Raw genomic sequence first — 16,245 nt, 5'->3', positions numbered from 1 at the left:
CAGGGAATCAGATCGAAAATATTATTTAACTTTTTCCGTTGTCCTTTCATTCAATTTTAATTTTATATCTTTCTATTTCACACTCGTTCAGATCAGCATTTTTTTCGTGGCAATAATTCATTCTTCATATCTTCCTCCGATTTTACTTTCCTGGGATGTTTCCAAAGGGTTCCTGCTTCTTGATTTTCCAGTACTCAACTCAATTGGCCGTAGTTCGGCACAAAGTTCACCTCATTGTTCTTTTACCCCTCCGAAGCATCTTTTGAGTAATGGCACGATGCTAAATCCACCAGATAAAAAGCGTAGGATCATTGTGTAACCTTAGAAGTAGAAGTAGACGCTTTTGGAGGCATTCCTCTATGTTGCCTGTTGATCGTTCCGATTGTCACAAATGCTATCCACATGAGCAACTTGCTTGCCAAATCGTGTATTTCTCGACAAACTTTGACATTTTCTGCTTTGTAATGTCTTCTGAGACATCAAATTTGTGATAAACAGTGAAAAACAGGCATCCCAGAAGCTACCGGATGTCTGCTTTCGCGTACGTCTCGTCATCCACAATGAGATGATGCGGTTTTGTCAACATTTGGTCATTTGCATAAATATCTGTTTATTAATTTTATTTTTTGTATTAAATCAACGTTTTACAGTACAAGTGTTTTGACTTTTTGGCCTTTCATCTTTGGTGTTCATACGATTCGTTATTAATAATAGGTGTTTTAGTTACTCTTGTTTTACATACTAATGTTTGATCATAATATTTATTTTAAATATTAATAAAATATCTACCTACTTATAACTATCCCTAACCTAATACGTACACATTTTGAATTATTTGTATTACAGAGGTTGAGCCCCTCTCTTCAAATTTCGTGCAGTATTGTTCGAATTTTTGTTCTAGTATATCCAGGGAGGCCATCTCATGTACTTTACTAGTCCTTGATCAAGGGGGTAGGTTTAGAATAATCTTTAAGATCTTACTTTGAATGCGCTGAAGCCTAAGTTTGTGCGTTCGTGCACAGCCTCGCCAAATAGAGATTGCGTATTCAATTGCGGAGTAGATGATTTGTTTATAGACAGCCATCTGATTCTTCAGGCACAGTTTAGATGTTCTACAAATCAGCGAATACAGAGACCTAATGGGTATGAACGATTTTGTCAACATGTGACCTGAATAACGGATGTCTGTCAAAGGTGAGTCCTAGATAGATAACTTTGTCAGACCATTGGATGACCTCATCACCTATTCGTATTCGGCATTCGTCCGATGGAACAAGTTTTGGAGATCTTGAATGTGAAAACAAGATGACCTGAGTTTTTGCGGCATTGATCACAATTTTCCAGCTTGTAAAATATTCAGTTAGAGCGTCTAGACCTGTCTGTAGTTTTTTTTCTTCAGAGCATTAATGACACGACCTTTGTAAAGAATGCCAGTATCATCAGCAAATTGTGACAGAACACCACCACCCGGAAGAGGTGAAATGTCTGATGTAAAAATGTTGTATAGAATGGGACCTAGGATACTTCCTTGGGGTACACCGGCAGGAATAGTAAATCTTTCTGAAAGTGCATTTTCAGAGAATCCTGGAATGATCTATCTGCAAGATAATTTTTGATAATTTTTATAAGATACATCGGAAAATCATACCGATGCAGTTTAAACACCAGGCCATCGTGCCACACATTGTCGAATGCCTTTTCAGTATCCAATATTGCCATGACAGTCGATTTGGATACTGATTTGTTTTGCTGGATGACGTTGTTAACCCTTGTGAGTTGGTGGATGGTGGATCTTCCTTTCCGAAACCCAAACGAGTCTTCCAGTAATATATCCTGTTCATCTGCGAAACCAAGAATTCGCATTTGTATTGACTTTTCAAACAGCTTGGATAGGGCAGAGAGTAAGCTAATGGGCCGATAGCTCTTGGAAAAGGAAGGATCTTTCCCCGGTTGCAAAACTGGGATAACTTTAGCTAACTTCCACATTGAAGGGAAGTAGCCAAGCTCTCAGTACCTGTTAAAAATTTTAGCTGAGAAAACAAAAGAGTGAATACTAAAATGTTTCAGCTCAATGTTGAATGTGTTGTCGAAATCGGGGGCCTTCATATTTTTGGAGTCAACATCTGGCTGTAGAGCTTCCGTGCACGTGATTTTCTCACCATATTCTGCCGTTTATTGTGATTCGGTGCCTTTTTGAGCTTTGTACGTGCGTAATCCTTCCTTCCGATTTCTCGCGTCTTGCACGAAAGTTTTACTCAACTGCAGTGTTTTCGCGCCACATCTCATACAGAACGGAACTGAAATTTTCTGATCATTTTCACTATAAGAAGAGCAATTTTAGTCCACTTTTTTCCTTCCGATCAACAGTTAATCTTTAATGGCGGATGGCACGATGAGAGGTATTCGGATTTTCAAAGTACGCGCACTACATTTTTTTTGCGGCGCGTCGATTGCAAAACTACTACTGTCACTTACATAATGTAAACAGTACAATTTAAAATAATGTTTTCCCAATTTTTATTCCGAAATATCCAATAGGTAAAAAGTTACAACCATTTGAAAGTGATGCAATTTGATTCCGTACACCCTTCAAACAAACGAATCATTGTTCTTCGTAGGACGGTAAAAGATTTGTTTTTTTATTTGTCATTATTAGTCAATATGCAATCATTTCTTAATTTATATCAAGCTGCCAGAATAGCGAAACAGTTTCACCGTATTTCGCATCTTGACATATTCCAACCAAGCTTCAACCTGGGGCCATCGTAGAAGCAAAACAAATGGGAGAAAGTGAGCGCACAAGAAAAAAAAACATTACTTACCACTGTGCTGAGATTGAGATTGGGGGATATTAACCGCCGCCACACTGGCCGACGACGCGGAAATGTCCATCGGTATCGTTTGCGTCACACCACTTAAATCTTCCGTTTTCTTTGTACGCGTCAAGGTAGCAAAAAGAAGAGAAAGAAAAAATACCACCACGGAATGGAAACACACAAAAGATAACCAATTAGTCGTCAACGAGAAACACTGCGACATCGGCAATACTTACAATGATGCTAGGAATATGGTGTCCCGTCTCATCGACACTCTCCTGCGATGATTCGTGCTGCTGTTGATCCACATCGGAACTAGGACTTTCCTTGATTATTCGGATGTTATTTCCGTTTCCACCGGAAGCCAACGATGCCAGCGCACTGTGACTGGTACTGTACGATATGTTATCAACCTGTTGCTGTATGTGCAAATGGGGAACGATGTTTAACGTCCCGTCGTTATTGGTACTATGTTCATCCTGCTGCTGCTGTTGCTGTTGTTGCTGCTGCTGCTGCTGCTGATGGTGCTGCTGTTGCTGCTGCTGGATGCGTTCGGTAGAGAGCGATCCCGAGCCGGTCGACGTTTTTCTCAGTCGCTTCCGTCGTGCGGCCGGTGACATGTTTGTGGTGGGGGAGGGTGTCCTTCGTAGCTGAGGCTGTTGGGCCTGTAGCTGCTGGTGGTATTGCTGTTGCTGAGTTTGCTGCTGGGCAGCTGCCTGCTGCTGTTGAGATTCCGGCGTGCCCCATATCGATTCGGGACCACCTGGTCCACCCGGACCTAGCCCACCCACCAGATCCGGGTGATCTAGCTTACCTAGATCGGCCTTGCAAACGGCCGACGCGTCCGGCATTTCTGCCAAACCTTTGATTTTCAGCATTTCCGCCGTCTTCAGTACCTGGGGCAGCTGCTCGGTGGACACGTTCACTTCCCCGTAGTACATGAAATCCACCATCGTTTTCAGGTCGTTATACTGCACATCCTTAAGTATCACGATCGGATGCTGGCAGGGGTTTGCAGTGAATAGGGACTACGCAGAATGGAAGAAAAAATAGAATGTGTTTAGATAAGCTTTCGGGAGTGAATCCTTCGAGTCGAAACTCACCTGAAAATAGGAACTGCACGCCGACAGTACCACCTTATGGGCCTGCAGCTGTCGGCCCTCTGCGGCCAGAGTGACATCAACCAGACTTTCATTGTGCAGCAAAGTCGAGAAGACCGAAATGAAGTTCGGCTGGTGATTGTTCCAACGCAGACAGTACTGCTGCACCGACATCGTTCCGGGATCCAGGTTGACCCAGTGTATTTTTCTTCCCGTGGCCAAAAAAAATTAGTTGCAAACAACCGTAGTGCTGAAAGAAAACGAAAAGATGGAAACAGAAACACACCATTAGTGAAACATCGAGCAGTAAAAGGCTTTCACTGGTTAAACACGAGGTCTAGGAATTTCACGGTCGCTCATTGCCATCATTATCAGACGATGCCGAGTGTCTGTGCTGTGCAGGAGTAGAGCATATACCGAACACAGCAACCATCCAACAGCAGCAGCAGCAGCAGTGGTGCGAGAGAAGGTGCAAGGTCATAATCACCATCTCGCTGTTCGTCATACTCTGAATCGTGATTAAATACCGGCAATTGCGGCACTAAACGGTTCCGCAACTTTTACATGTGCAGCCTAGGCTTGTTAACTCGCAGTACATGCGGTGTTGGTTGTCTGTTGTTGTGTTATTATTTTTTGTTGTTGTTGTTCATATACACGAATGCAAGAGCACAACAACAGACACGCTAACACGCTTGACTATTTTGTTCGTACTCGCTTTAAACCGTAGGGGAAGGCGAGGTGAAATTGATACAGTTTCAATTTGTGCAGGATGGAAAATATAATACACTCAAGTCTCTTTTAATGTGGTTTATTTTATACATTTTTTATGCAAATTTATGAAAGTTTTGCGAATTTTCAAAGTATATTTGATAAGACAAATTTCAAATAGAAAGATCATGCGATCACTTAAAAAATAGACTAGTAAAACTATCACATACCATTCGACTTAGTACATATGTGTGGGTCAAATAATGTCACTCATTTTTCTCAGAGATGGCAGCACCGATTCATACCAACTTCAGCTCAAATGAAAGATTGAATTTTATTCCGGTTCCGGACCTACAGGGTGATTGCAAACCACAATTTAGAGAGACGATGCAGAAAACGGAAAAAAAATCCAAATGCTTAAGGTTGAAAAACGCTAAACGCTGAGTTTACTCCGCTAATGCTGGATGAATCTTTAAAATAACATTAGTTTTTTTTTGAAACACTTTTTAAACAAACTGATATTTTCTTTTGAATTTCCGCTCAACGAATACGAAGAAAACTGCTTTTGCATTTTGCAACATTTTTCTAAGATTTGTTGTTTTTTGTTCAGAAGGCTGGCCTCACGAACGGATTTTCGTTACATCAGGTCAAGAAGAGAACTCACTTTATTTTCTGAGGTGACTAAGCCGAGGCTCAACTGAAAAAATCATATGGCCTTATGAGCTGTTATTTAATTTTGTCCGGATCCGACTTCCGGTTTCGTAACTGGAAAGTGAAGTGTGTTCAAAATTTCAAACCATCACTTGGAGTTAAAAGTTTACAGATTATGATAGTTTGCGTTATGAGGATCTTTCATGCGAATTTATAAAGATATGCGGTATTTTTTTGTATCGTCTTAGAAATGTACGAAACGTCAAAATCTAGTGTTATCCCGATAAAAAAAATTAAGTAGACTCTTTGGGACTGGGAATTTAAAAAATATTTTTTTCAAAATTTGCGAGTCGAATCATGAGTAATTTTAGAAAACCGCCGTTCCAAGTATAATTGTCCCATTTATATAAAAATACTATATGATATGTGATAGATCTGTCGTTCTATGGATAATTCTTTGCATTATAAGTCCCGTTAGATTATGAGATGTATTTAATTTGAGTTTGTTTCGGTTTCCCAAGCATAAAATTGACGGAATCATTTTGAAAGGATTTTGAGAGCCAAAAAATGTATTTATTTTACACAGAGTTTGACATCAATGTCCGATGATGATCAAATCGCAGCTCATGAACGTTTGTTCACCCATTTTTCAGGGTGGCAAGTGAATTGTCGATTTTAATTTCCCGGTTTTTCCCGATATGCGAGATAAAGATCCCCGAGTTTTGGAATAGGCTCAAATCGTCTCTGTTTAGTTTTTTTTTCATACTCCTTTAATTCAAGCTTCAAACAGATATCCAATGTTAAAAAAAGAACATTAAAATAGGCCCGCTAATTGAGAATTGAAGTACTTTTCGGGTATCTCGATGTAAAAATATGAAATATTCATTGTTACTAGTACATATAGGAAAAGCATAAAGCCTTTTTCTGGTCATCTAAAGGGTTTGGATACCGAGTGCACATAACTGTTTTTATTATATTTTGAAAAATAAATCAATAAGGAAAATAAATCATTAAGGAACAACAACTCCTGAAATTGACGCTTGCCACTCTGGAAAACCAAAAACTATCTATGCTTGCAATTTTAAAGCGTTTTGTACAAAGATTTCTTCGTTCCTTCCGGAAGTGAAAGTAGAAATCTCAGTTCGGTGGGAAAATTATAAACGGCATGATGGCACATCGAACTTAACACAATATCGTCATTGCTAGGGCTTCGGTCATGGTACAACAAATTGTCAAATGGACATACGATGTTTAAATTGTGGTAATTCGCTTGCAGACATGTCTATTCAATGAACGAAACCTTCTGATGAATTGTCATGCTCTGTTTATAATGAAAATCATAAACCGATTATTAACAATGTCCTATCGGACAAACAAAATTCAAATTCACGAAATGCTAGGCATCGCTCGTGGAGTAATTAGAAAATTAATTAGTACGAATTCTTCATGATGAGTTCGTCCGCTAGTTTTCAGCCAGTTTTATTTCCAAATAGCCCAACTAATTTATCTTCTTTGGGAAATCCTTCTACAATTGATCTGATTCTAGCAGATCAATGTAACATTTGTAGTGACTTTGATTCAGAGTGACTTTGATTCAGATCACCTACCAATAACATTCAGGGTTTCAAATTAAGCAATGGTTAGTTCACGCCATTCGGTCGGTAAAAATCGCCACACGAAAATTTTTCTACTTCTTTGTATAGACGCCAAACAAAAACTAATCGTACGATATGCGTCAAAATTTGACAGAATGTGTATAAAAGTGTTGCCAACGTTGAGAGAATAAAAGTTTACCGATTGGGTAAGCGCGGGAATTCTAAAATGAAAATTCCGATTCTTTTTTGAACATAAGGTATCTGCTATCATACCACATAAGCAGTGCACAACTAGTCAATTTTGTCACGAGACGCCACTGCAATTAGTTATATATTCTACCACCCTGAAACTAATAGGCTATGACACAGATCTCATATCGGAAGCAATGTATGCTCTGAAATTATTTTGAGAAACATAGATACAGCCATACTTGTATTAAGATTCTATACTGGTCCTCAGAAATCAGTTTCGGCTCTCAAGAAGTAATTCAAAAACTCCCTGTAAACGGTGGATGAAATAAATTCATCATTTTTTATTACTAAGACAAAAATATGAGGATATAAGAGTAATCATTTGCAAACATAAAAACTTGAAGGCTCCTAAGAATTTTTAATGATTTTATTAAAAAAATTTCCCGATGTTACCTTGAGACTTTAACCTTTATTGTGCTGTTATTGATAACAACTAGAAAACTTTTAAACTCTTAAAATTCGTTAGACGAGACAGGGTGTTGGCCCAATTTCCAACATCTCGCTCAAACGCAAAATTGGGTATTCACCCCGATTCTGAATTTCGTTCGAATCGGATTATTTCGAACGAATGCGAAATTTTGCTTTCTGTATCTCGATCCATAAAAAATCATCACTCGATCGAATTACAGAAAGAAAATTTTAACATTCGGTCGAAGTAATCCGATTCGATCGAAATACAGAATAGGGGTGATTATCTCCTACTTTTTATTGAAAAAAAAATCATGATGCTAACAACTGTTACTCATATTTGAGCTAGTAATATTTTTCCCTTATTTTTCACTAAAATTCTCTACTTTTTCATGGTTTTTCTCGGTGAAAATGAATTCCCAACTTTTCCCGATTGCCCCCCAAAAGAACATCGAGAGTTGAAAAATAAAGTATTTTTTCTGGGTATCTCGATTTAGCAATAGGAAATGTTCATTATGCCAAGTGCACACAATGTTTTCAATGGGAAGAAGTCGTTCTTGGCCTTCTCATATAGATAAGTTATGCAATCACTGCGAGAACCGAATTTGGAACCAAGTCCCGGAGGGCTGAGTGTCATATACCATTCGAATCAGTTCGTAAAGATCACAAATTGTGTACGTATGTATGTATGTAACGTTTTTGAGCAATCAATTTTCTCAGAGATGGCTGAACCGATTTTCTTGTGGTCCCATACGAATTTCATCCGGATCTGACTTCCGGTTGTGAAAAGGGTGAACAGGTGGAGATCTGCAAAGTGAAAATATAAGCGCTAATCTTGATTAGAAACAGTTTCTTCGGTTCGACAGCCTCCTTGTATCGATTATATGATTTTGAGTGCTGTTTTGTTAATTACGCTCCCAGCATTCAATATTGCATTATTAAGGAAACGATGATCCACAAGACTTTCAAAACGTTTTTGTTCAGGTATGAGGATTTAAGTTTTATAAGTTTTATAGACGTATGAGGATTTGCTTAATAGAAGATTTAAGATTTAAATAATCCTTGGAACAACGTTTAAAAACCACATCCACAATTTGTCCAAATATTCATCCTTAGAACCAACAGTACCACCCAGCTCAATGTATTTCATCTTTTTTGTGTCTGTTACTTTGCTACTAATGTTATTCGTATGGGGAGCGGGTCATATCGCCGAATGCCAAAACGATGTGGCGTAGCCGCATTAGATATTTTTTTCATTTTCACTTAATATACGGAAAATACCACCTACATTTGCCTGGTAGATACACCTATACAATTGCTTTGATGCTTAGTAGCTATTAGTCAACAAGTTTTCTTGGGAACTACTTTCTGAGGTTCGTAAATCAATCTTTATTCAAGAGTACAACAATCAATCATTATTCAAGAAGTACAATGGTATGTCGTTTGTCTTTAATTTAAATCAATTCCAATTACGATTTCAAGACGTTTTCAGGATTCGGCGAAATGACCCTTTCGGCGAAATGGTATTCGGCGAAGTGACCCATTCGGCGAAATGTCATTTGGCGAAATGGCTTTCGGCGAAATGGCTTTCGGCGAAATGGCTTCCGGCGAAACGGCTTTCGGCGAAATGACCCTGATCCATTCGTATGTACTAGCTCTTCAAGATAAAAACTCAATCTTTTTGATTATTTCAAATTAATTCGAGGTAACAATAGGATTAAAACAAGAAACATAGGTGGCCAGCGGATATGATAAAAGTGATAAGTCTTGCATTTCACGAAGGAATACAGCATTATTATTCTCGCAATTTTTTGTCTTAAAATCAACACATTTTATTCAGACTTCATGCTCTCTTCAATAATTCTCTTAAGTGCAGCTTTTACCCCAAATTCGATTATTGTTAGTGTTTTCTAAGTAGCCAGGAATACCACCAGTCATTTGAAAGCCAAATAATTAGGAATTAAATTTAAAGCCTTATAATTAAAATTGAAATTGTTATTATCCGAACTATTCAGTCTTTTGTAAGACTACCACTAAATAAGTCTTGTTAAGGCTTTCTGCAAAATCAGTATTTCTTAAGACCCTTAGGATTCAAACTAGGAGTATACCCGCATTCTTGTGAGTCCTACTATGAAATCCATAGGTAATGATGTTTAATATAAATTAAACATTGAATATTCACTGAACAAATCAAACCTTCTTCTAAACCTTTCTAATGTTTTTCACAAACTCTCAGAAACCAATTTCAGCTCTCAAAGAAAGAAATCAATCATCACTCATTGCAAACGGTGGACTAGGTCAAAGTTTTAAATTTTGTGAATCCTATTGGCATCAATACCAAGATCAGTGCAGTAAAACTTCATTCAATTCAATTGAAACTGAATGTGGAACACATGGACGCTCACTCCACTGCAGTAAACTTCACTCTCTGACACACACAATGTTTGCTGACGGCCCGAACGAGCAGCATCCAGTTCATCACTCGTTTCTCTTCAATCGAGGCTCAGTTTAACCACCGTCAGTTGATCTCTTGAAGTAACAAAATATCTCTTTGTGAGAGCGGCCTTCAAATGAGGTTCATGTAAACATTCGAATTGGTTCAAGATAATAGATAAAACACTAATCAGATAGCTGAAATATCGATCACAGAATACACATAAATTAATTGTTTCCTCCTTCAGTTTTCATTTCTAATACTTCACTCCATTTATAGTTCTATTCGTTCGAATCTGCTTACTACCAAGAGCGAAGGTAATGAAGGAGCTACACTACTTGGCACTCGAAACTGAGCAAGCAAAACTTCAAATGACTAGGTACGATTATTCAACTGACGATGAATTCTTGGAGCTTCACTTGAAAATGGCAACAAAAGTCAAACGAATTAGTAGGGATATGCTGACGGTCAGCGGCCAGAAATTTCATTTTCATCTTATATTATTCGATTGAAAATGAAATTTTACCGCACTGACCAAGATTACAAGTATTGTCTCAAGATGACATTACTGAGACAAATTATGATGAAATTAGGACAATCATTAGCCCACTCAAAAACATGAAGGCTCCTAAGAATTTTTAATAATTTTATTAAACCTGAAATTTTTTTTGCAATCATATTATGCAAACTTATTCTGAAATTTGACAGAATCCAGCAAAAGCATCCGTTCGATGTGCTGTTGTTGATAACTACTTAGAAATGCTTCTGATCCATTAAAAATTGCTAACAAACCCTTACAATTGTTGAACGAAACATGGGATGTTGGTCCCACCTCCAATGGATTGTGTACCATAAAACATGTGTAGGACAATACGATGTTTCAAAACTTTTACTGAACTGCTTACTTAAACACAAAATGGACTATTGCCTCCTACTTTTCATTTGTTTTATCAGGAAAATCATGATTTACTACGATTCGGGCTAATAAATTTTTTCCCGGATTTGCACTAAAACTCCCGACTTTTTCCCGGTTTTCCTAACTTTCCCGGTCACTAGCCACCCTAAGCTCAAGCCGGCTTTACGTCTCAACAAGACAAAAATCGTCCAAAAATCAGTTATACAAGAGAATCCATAAATTATGTCATCAGAAATAGAGAGCTTATAAAAAGTACAACATCTATCGATGTTGCATTACTCAAATTAAAAGTATCTAAATTTTGGCAAAAAAAGTTCAACTTCTGTTAATATTCAATGTAAGTAATGGTCTGTTTAAATTTAGTATTTCATTAGAGAGTAGCTCAAGTACTCCAACCAGGATATGTTGGCCACTTGAACAACGGCAACGCAGAACCTACCGCGTTGGTAGGAACTTGCTATGAGAAAATTTGTTTTTTTTTCAACAAAAACAATGTTGATGAAACCAAATATTTTGGTAAGCATCGGGAAAAATATTAAATAAAACAAGTTCCCATCAATTGCAGTCCGACCCAACACTCCCCTAACTAGTGCTACGGCGGCAAACGGTATCGGATGTGGTTCGGTCTAGCAAAGCGTGTGATGTGGATAGGTGACATGAGGCAATGTTTTTATTATCGATCGTTTTGCGTGTCTATTCGCCGACAGCTCGACACAGTGCACACCGAATATCGTCGTCCCTCGTTTTCGCCGGGATAGTAACAACATTGAAAAACCTTTTTCTTGGTGGTGTCTTCTAGTTTTCTCATGGTCGTCGTTATCGCGTCACTTCTCCTCTTGTTGTTGTTGGTTGTGGTGGTGGTAAGAATCGCCAGCCATAGTCATAGACTGCGAGTTTGATGATTTTTGTCATAGGGACTATTTGTTTCGTTAGCCAATTAACTCAAAATTACAAATCCATCTCACGACAACTTCATGTGCCGTTGATTGAAGCAATAATAGTCACATATGTGTTGATGAAGACGAAACTCGATTCGTGTTCATTGCCGACTGCTGAAAACAGCTGTTAAACGTGCCAACCAGGTGAAGCATTGCAGCTAGGCTTATCACACTTTGCGTTGCACCATTTTCAACCGAGTGGTCTTTTACTCTGCTGTCAGGATTTATGCACCCCAATTCTACTACATAGATTTCCAATGCATATTCATGCTAAATATACTTGATTATCACAATTCCGTAAAGCACCTGAAACCCACGCGAGTCTTTCATTAGATTTGGTTCCGAGACCGACATCAGCTAAGGCAGTGGTTCTCAAACCCGTCGTGTCTCGGAAGCAGCGAAGCGAAACGTCGGGTTTGCTATCGACTCCTTTGGAAGTCACTGATCTATAGCATTATAACGTGCACGAGGAGTCTCGCTCAAAAGTATCGGGCCAAGAGAGGGAAACCGAAATTATGCCGAACCGCAAAACGATCGACGAGTCTTAAATTCAGTTTTGATTTCTCAGTTCCGAGGAATATTTTTAACTGATGCGTACACTACAGTGCCGTTTTTATCCAGACTATGGAATTGAAACTGCCTGATACATGTGAAACGTCTATCAAAAAACGTCCTGAAATCACTGTGAAAACTGACTTTCGAGCGAGTATCATACGATGTGTGACAATTAAGTAATAATACTGATTTTATTGTCGCGCTTGTGGTAAACCTGTGATCTCGAAATTTTTCTCCTTTTCTCCGGTATCCTTCTCCTATCCATTGATATATTATCGGAAACGTAAAGCTTGCTTCAGATAGAACTGGAACAAAGACAATTGCCTGTATTTCAGTTATTTATTATTGAACTCAAGATCTTTTTCTATACAAATGTAGCGTTTTCTTCATACTTTTAAGAAAAAATACGGATAAAATTATTCGTCACGGTTTCGAAGGAATTCTCGAATTTTTCCTGTAACACGGCTCATTAGGCGGCGCACACCTTCTTCGTCCATCGTTTTAGCTATCTTTTCCACCAGGTCGTTATCTGATTGATGTTTTTGACAACCTTTCCCTTTGCCTTGAGTCTCCTTTTCATGATTGCCCAGTATTTCTCAATAGGGCGAACCTGGGGGCAGTTGGGTGGGTTAAGGTTTTTCGGAACAAACTAGATTCCTTTCTCTGCATACCATTCTTGAACGACTTTGCTGTAATGACAGCTTGTCAAATCTGGCCAAAACATTGCGGGATGATCGTGGGATCGAATTAACGGCAAAATTCGTTTTTGGAGACACTCTTTTTGGTATAGTTCCGATTGCATTGTCTTATTTGTAACGAAAACTTTCTTTTTTTTTGCCACAACTGCAAATGCCCTGCCAAATCAAAAATTTCTTGCAAATTTGTCGGCAAAAACAAATTTAAATTTGGCTGGAACATCCAATTCGTTCCAACGGGCCAAACGATCAATAAGGAGTAGCTCTTGGGCGTTTTGAGGCGTCTACGTGAAGCAATTCATCAGAAACGGCCGAATCTGTGGGCAGACAATTCATGGATTTTACACCACGATAACTCGCCGTCACATTCCAGCATGATGATTGTGGCTGAATTTTTGGCCAAACACGAATCGAAAGTCATCGCTCATCCACCCTTTTCGCCAGATTTGGTCCCCTGTGACTTTTTGCTATTTCCAAATCTAAAATATCCACTCCAGGAAACCGATTTTCACTAACTTTTTTCATAGAATACCGGACGATAGGTGCAAAAATTTCCAAAAAAATATTCACTCAATTGTCGTCGAAATGGCGGAACCGCTTTTCAAAATTTCCAAATGGAAGTTTTCATGATCCCATAGAAATGTTAGATTTCCAGTACCGAAACTTATGAGGGAACTGGGCAACATATGAGAAAAACCTTTCTCGTGTTACTCAGATTTTCAAAGAAATGTACTAAGGGAATATGGAATTTTTTACCACTTCGGTTTGGGCGTTTCTGAGAAACTGGAGTGTGTTTCATTTTCGGAGTTTGTGACCACTATCTCCGGCACTTCCGGAAACGGAAATTTGGAATTGATATATTCGGAATCATTTTTTTCTGTACTTTACTACCAAAATATGCACAATATAGGACATATAATGACTGTCTGAAAGAATGTTTTTCATTTTTACAGTACCATGTATACAGAAATACTAGTGAAATTGAATTTTTTTTCACTTACTACCCTGTAAAACCGAACCAGAAGTCGTATAAAATTTCCACGATTTGGAAGCGTTGTTCTGGAGTTAACCTATTCATGACCAAACAATACTGAGTAGACGTCACTTAACACTGTCAAAACAACTTCCAGACAGTAGAGTAATCCCAATTGAAAAATCAAACCTCCTAAAAAACTAAATTTATATTCTGAATTCTGTTCCAGAATTCTGAGGTTGAAATCCTAATTTAGAGTTCTAGATTTCAATTCCGAGTATAAATTCAGGAACTTAATTTAGCCCCAAAATGTAGTCAAGAAACCAGTTCCAGGTTCTAAAATTAGGATTTAGTTTCATAGCTATTATTCAGAAGCTGGTAATCTGATGTTGCTATTACTGGTTGAAGATGACTGCTCGAACCGGAAATAATTGCAAATTTATCTTCGGACCAGACCAATAGAAGTGCTCAAATGAGCTTAAGTTTGTTATAATCGTATAAGAGTTTCTCGGAGAAAATTGAGCATTTCTCTGCGCTCTTACGTTTTGTCGGTTACGTCACACATACCTTTATATCTACGGAGTGACAACTAATTAAAACATGATTCACCACCCAATAGTAGATTTCAAACGAGCCTAAACTTGTTAAAACTGATTAAGCACAGGCAAGTTGAGTTGAATGCTATGAAATACTAGGGATCTCCGGAGCTCCAATCAAAAGTCGGTTTTCCAGCAATGTGTGTCTATTACCCCCAGAGAAAGGCAAAAAATGTTTTAATGAGATTGTCTCGACGACAAGACAATAGCAATATTACACCACTAGGTGGATGAGGAATAGGTTTTTCATATTTAACTTTCTACTTGCGTTTGTTAGTCATCTTTTCTACTTGCTGCAGTGTAAACTCCGGTGCTGAAGGACTGATATTGATATTCGGACAGGATTATAACTTCTGATCGGTGCTGCGAAATTATCACATAATCAAATATCACGGTTGAACATGGAGAAAATCTCTTCTATCGTTCAATGTCACTATAGTGATGTTACTTAAACTCACACATGATAAAAATTATCATTATCACGATTATGAGCTATATAACGATTTTAACTAGAACTTATATTACACGATATTGAATGACGCGAGTGAAGTATTCGCATGTAACAGAAACTTTATGTCTGCTTAGCGGTTTATGGTGAACGGCTAAGAACGGTGTCAACTGGGTGCTATCGCCTAATACGCTAGTAGCAAAATGAAAGGTGCGAAATGGCTTATAAATTAAAGACAATTCTACATAGTAACATTTATCATAGTATATCATCCTGATTTTTTCAATTGTATTATATATTTCAATGTTTTATATTATATTCAATTATGTTATATTTTATTTTATTAATTTTATTATATTATTATCATTATTATTATTTTGTTATCATTAATAACACTATTTTGATTGATGTGAATAGTATAATTATTAGAAGAGATATATTCTATTTCCTACGGTACTGCGACGGACGAAGAGGATAACTGACATTGCGACATCAACTGTTATATGTTGTATCGTAGCAAATTATTTAATATATTGTTTTATAATATATTTTATTGTATTAGATTATAGTCTGTTTTATAATGAATGTTATATAATTAACTAGCTGACCCGTCGAACTTCGTCTCGCCCAAAAATTATTTGTTCGAATTTATGTTTTCGGAGAGCAGAACTGTCAAACGACTAAGTGGTTAACGTTTCTCTCCAATATTTTGCTGAATAATTAACCTACAATCAATGGAATTCGACACACATTTGCTTTAGCCCAAAAATGTGAAGATGTGAAAAACTTCTGTTAAGTAAAAATAGAGCAAATGAACAGACTCACTGATTCTCATCCTTTGATTCAATGCACTAACCGGAGATCCCTCTCTAATGGCTTCAACATAATGGATATAAAGTGCCACGTTTTCCGTTCCAGATGAGACTCTTACTTCAGATAATCGATAAAAAAGCTCCCTAACCATAATGTTGTTATGATAAACTTAGCACAATGTTGAAGAATTTCTAGAGTTATTCATTCGGTAGAGTAGGATATATTTACAATTTGTATTTAGCCCAAGTAACCAAAATTTCGCAAAAAACAAATTTGTCTTAAACAGCATACAAAGCATTCTGAACAGTTCGTTTTTAAGGAATTACTCACACTTGAATGTTCACCCG

General features: G+C 37.7%; 1 protein-coding gene across 2 annotated transcripts in view; it reads right to left on the bottom strand.

Annotated features, from left to right (window-relative positions):
- LOC131438711 (protein tramtrack, alpha isoform) overlaps nucleotides 1–16,245 on the bottom strand; it is a 106,029-nt gene that overhangs the window by 66,749 nt on the left and 23,035 nt on the right. For both annotated transcript variants that reach the window (XM_058608910.1, XM_058608909.1), the window contains exons 2-4: nucleotides 3,920–4,166; nucleotides 3,053–3,844; nucleotides 2,823–2,931 (exon numbers count right to left, since the gene is read on the bottom strand). In XM_058608910.1, the coding sequence (XP_058464893.1) occupies nucleotides 2,823–2,931; nucleotides 3,053–3,844; nucleotides 3,920–4,090 (1,072 nt within the window). In that variant the 5' untranslated portion in view covers nucleotides 4,091–4,166. The remainder of the gene's footprint in view (nucleotides 1–2,822; nucleotides 2,932–3,052; nucleotides 3,845–3,919; nucleotides 4,167–16,245) is intronic.

The sequence above is a fragment of the Malaya genurostris genome, chromosome 3 (genome assembly GCF_030247185.1).
Source record: "Malaya genurostris strain Urasoe2022 chromosome 3, Malgen_1.1, whole genome shotgun sequence".
Classification (NCBI taxonomy): domain Eukaryota; kingdom Metazoa; phylum Arthropoda; class Insecta; order Diptera; family Culicidae; genus Malaya; species Malaya genurostris.
The sequence above is the reverse complement of the archived record's forward strand: the minus strand, read 5'-3'. Positions and strand labels throughout refer to the sequence as shown.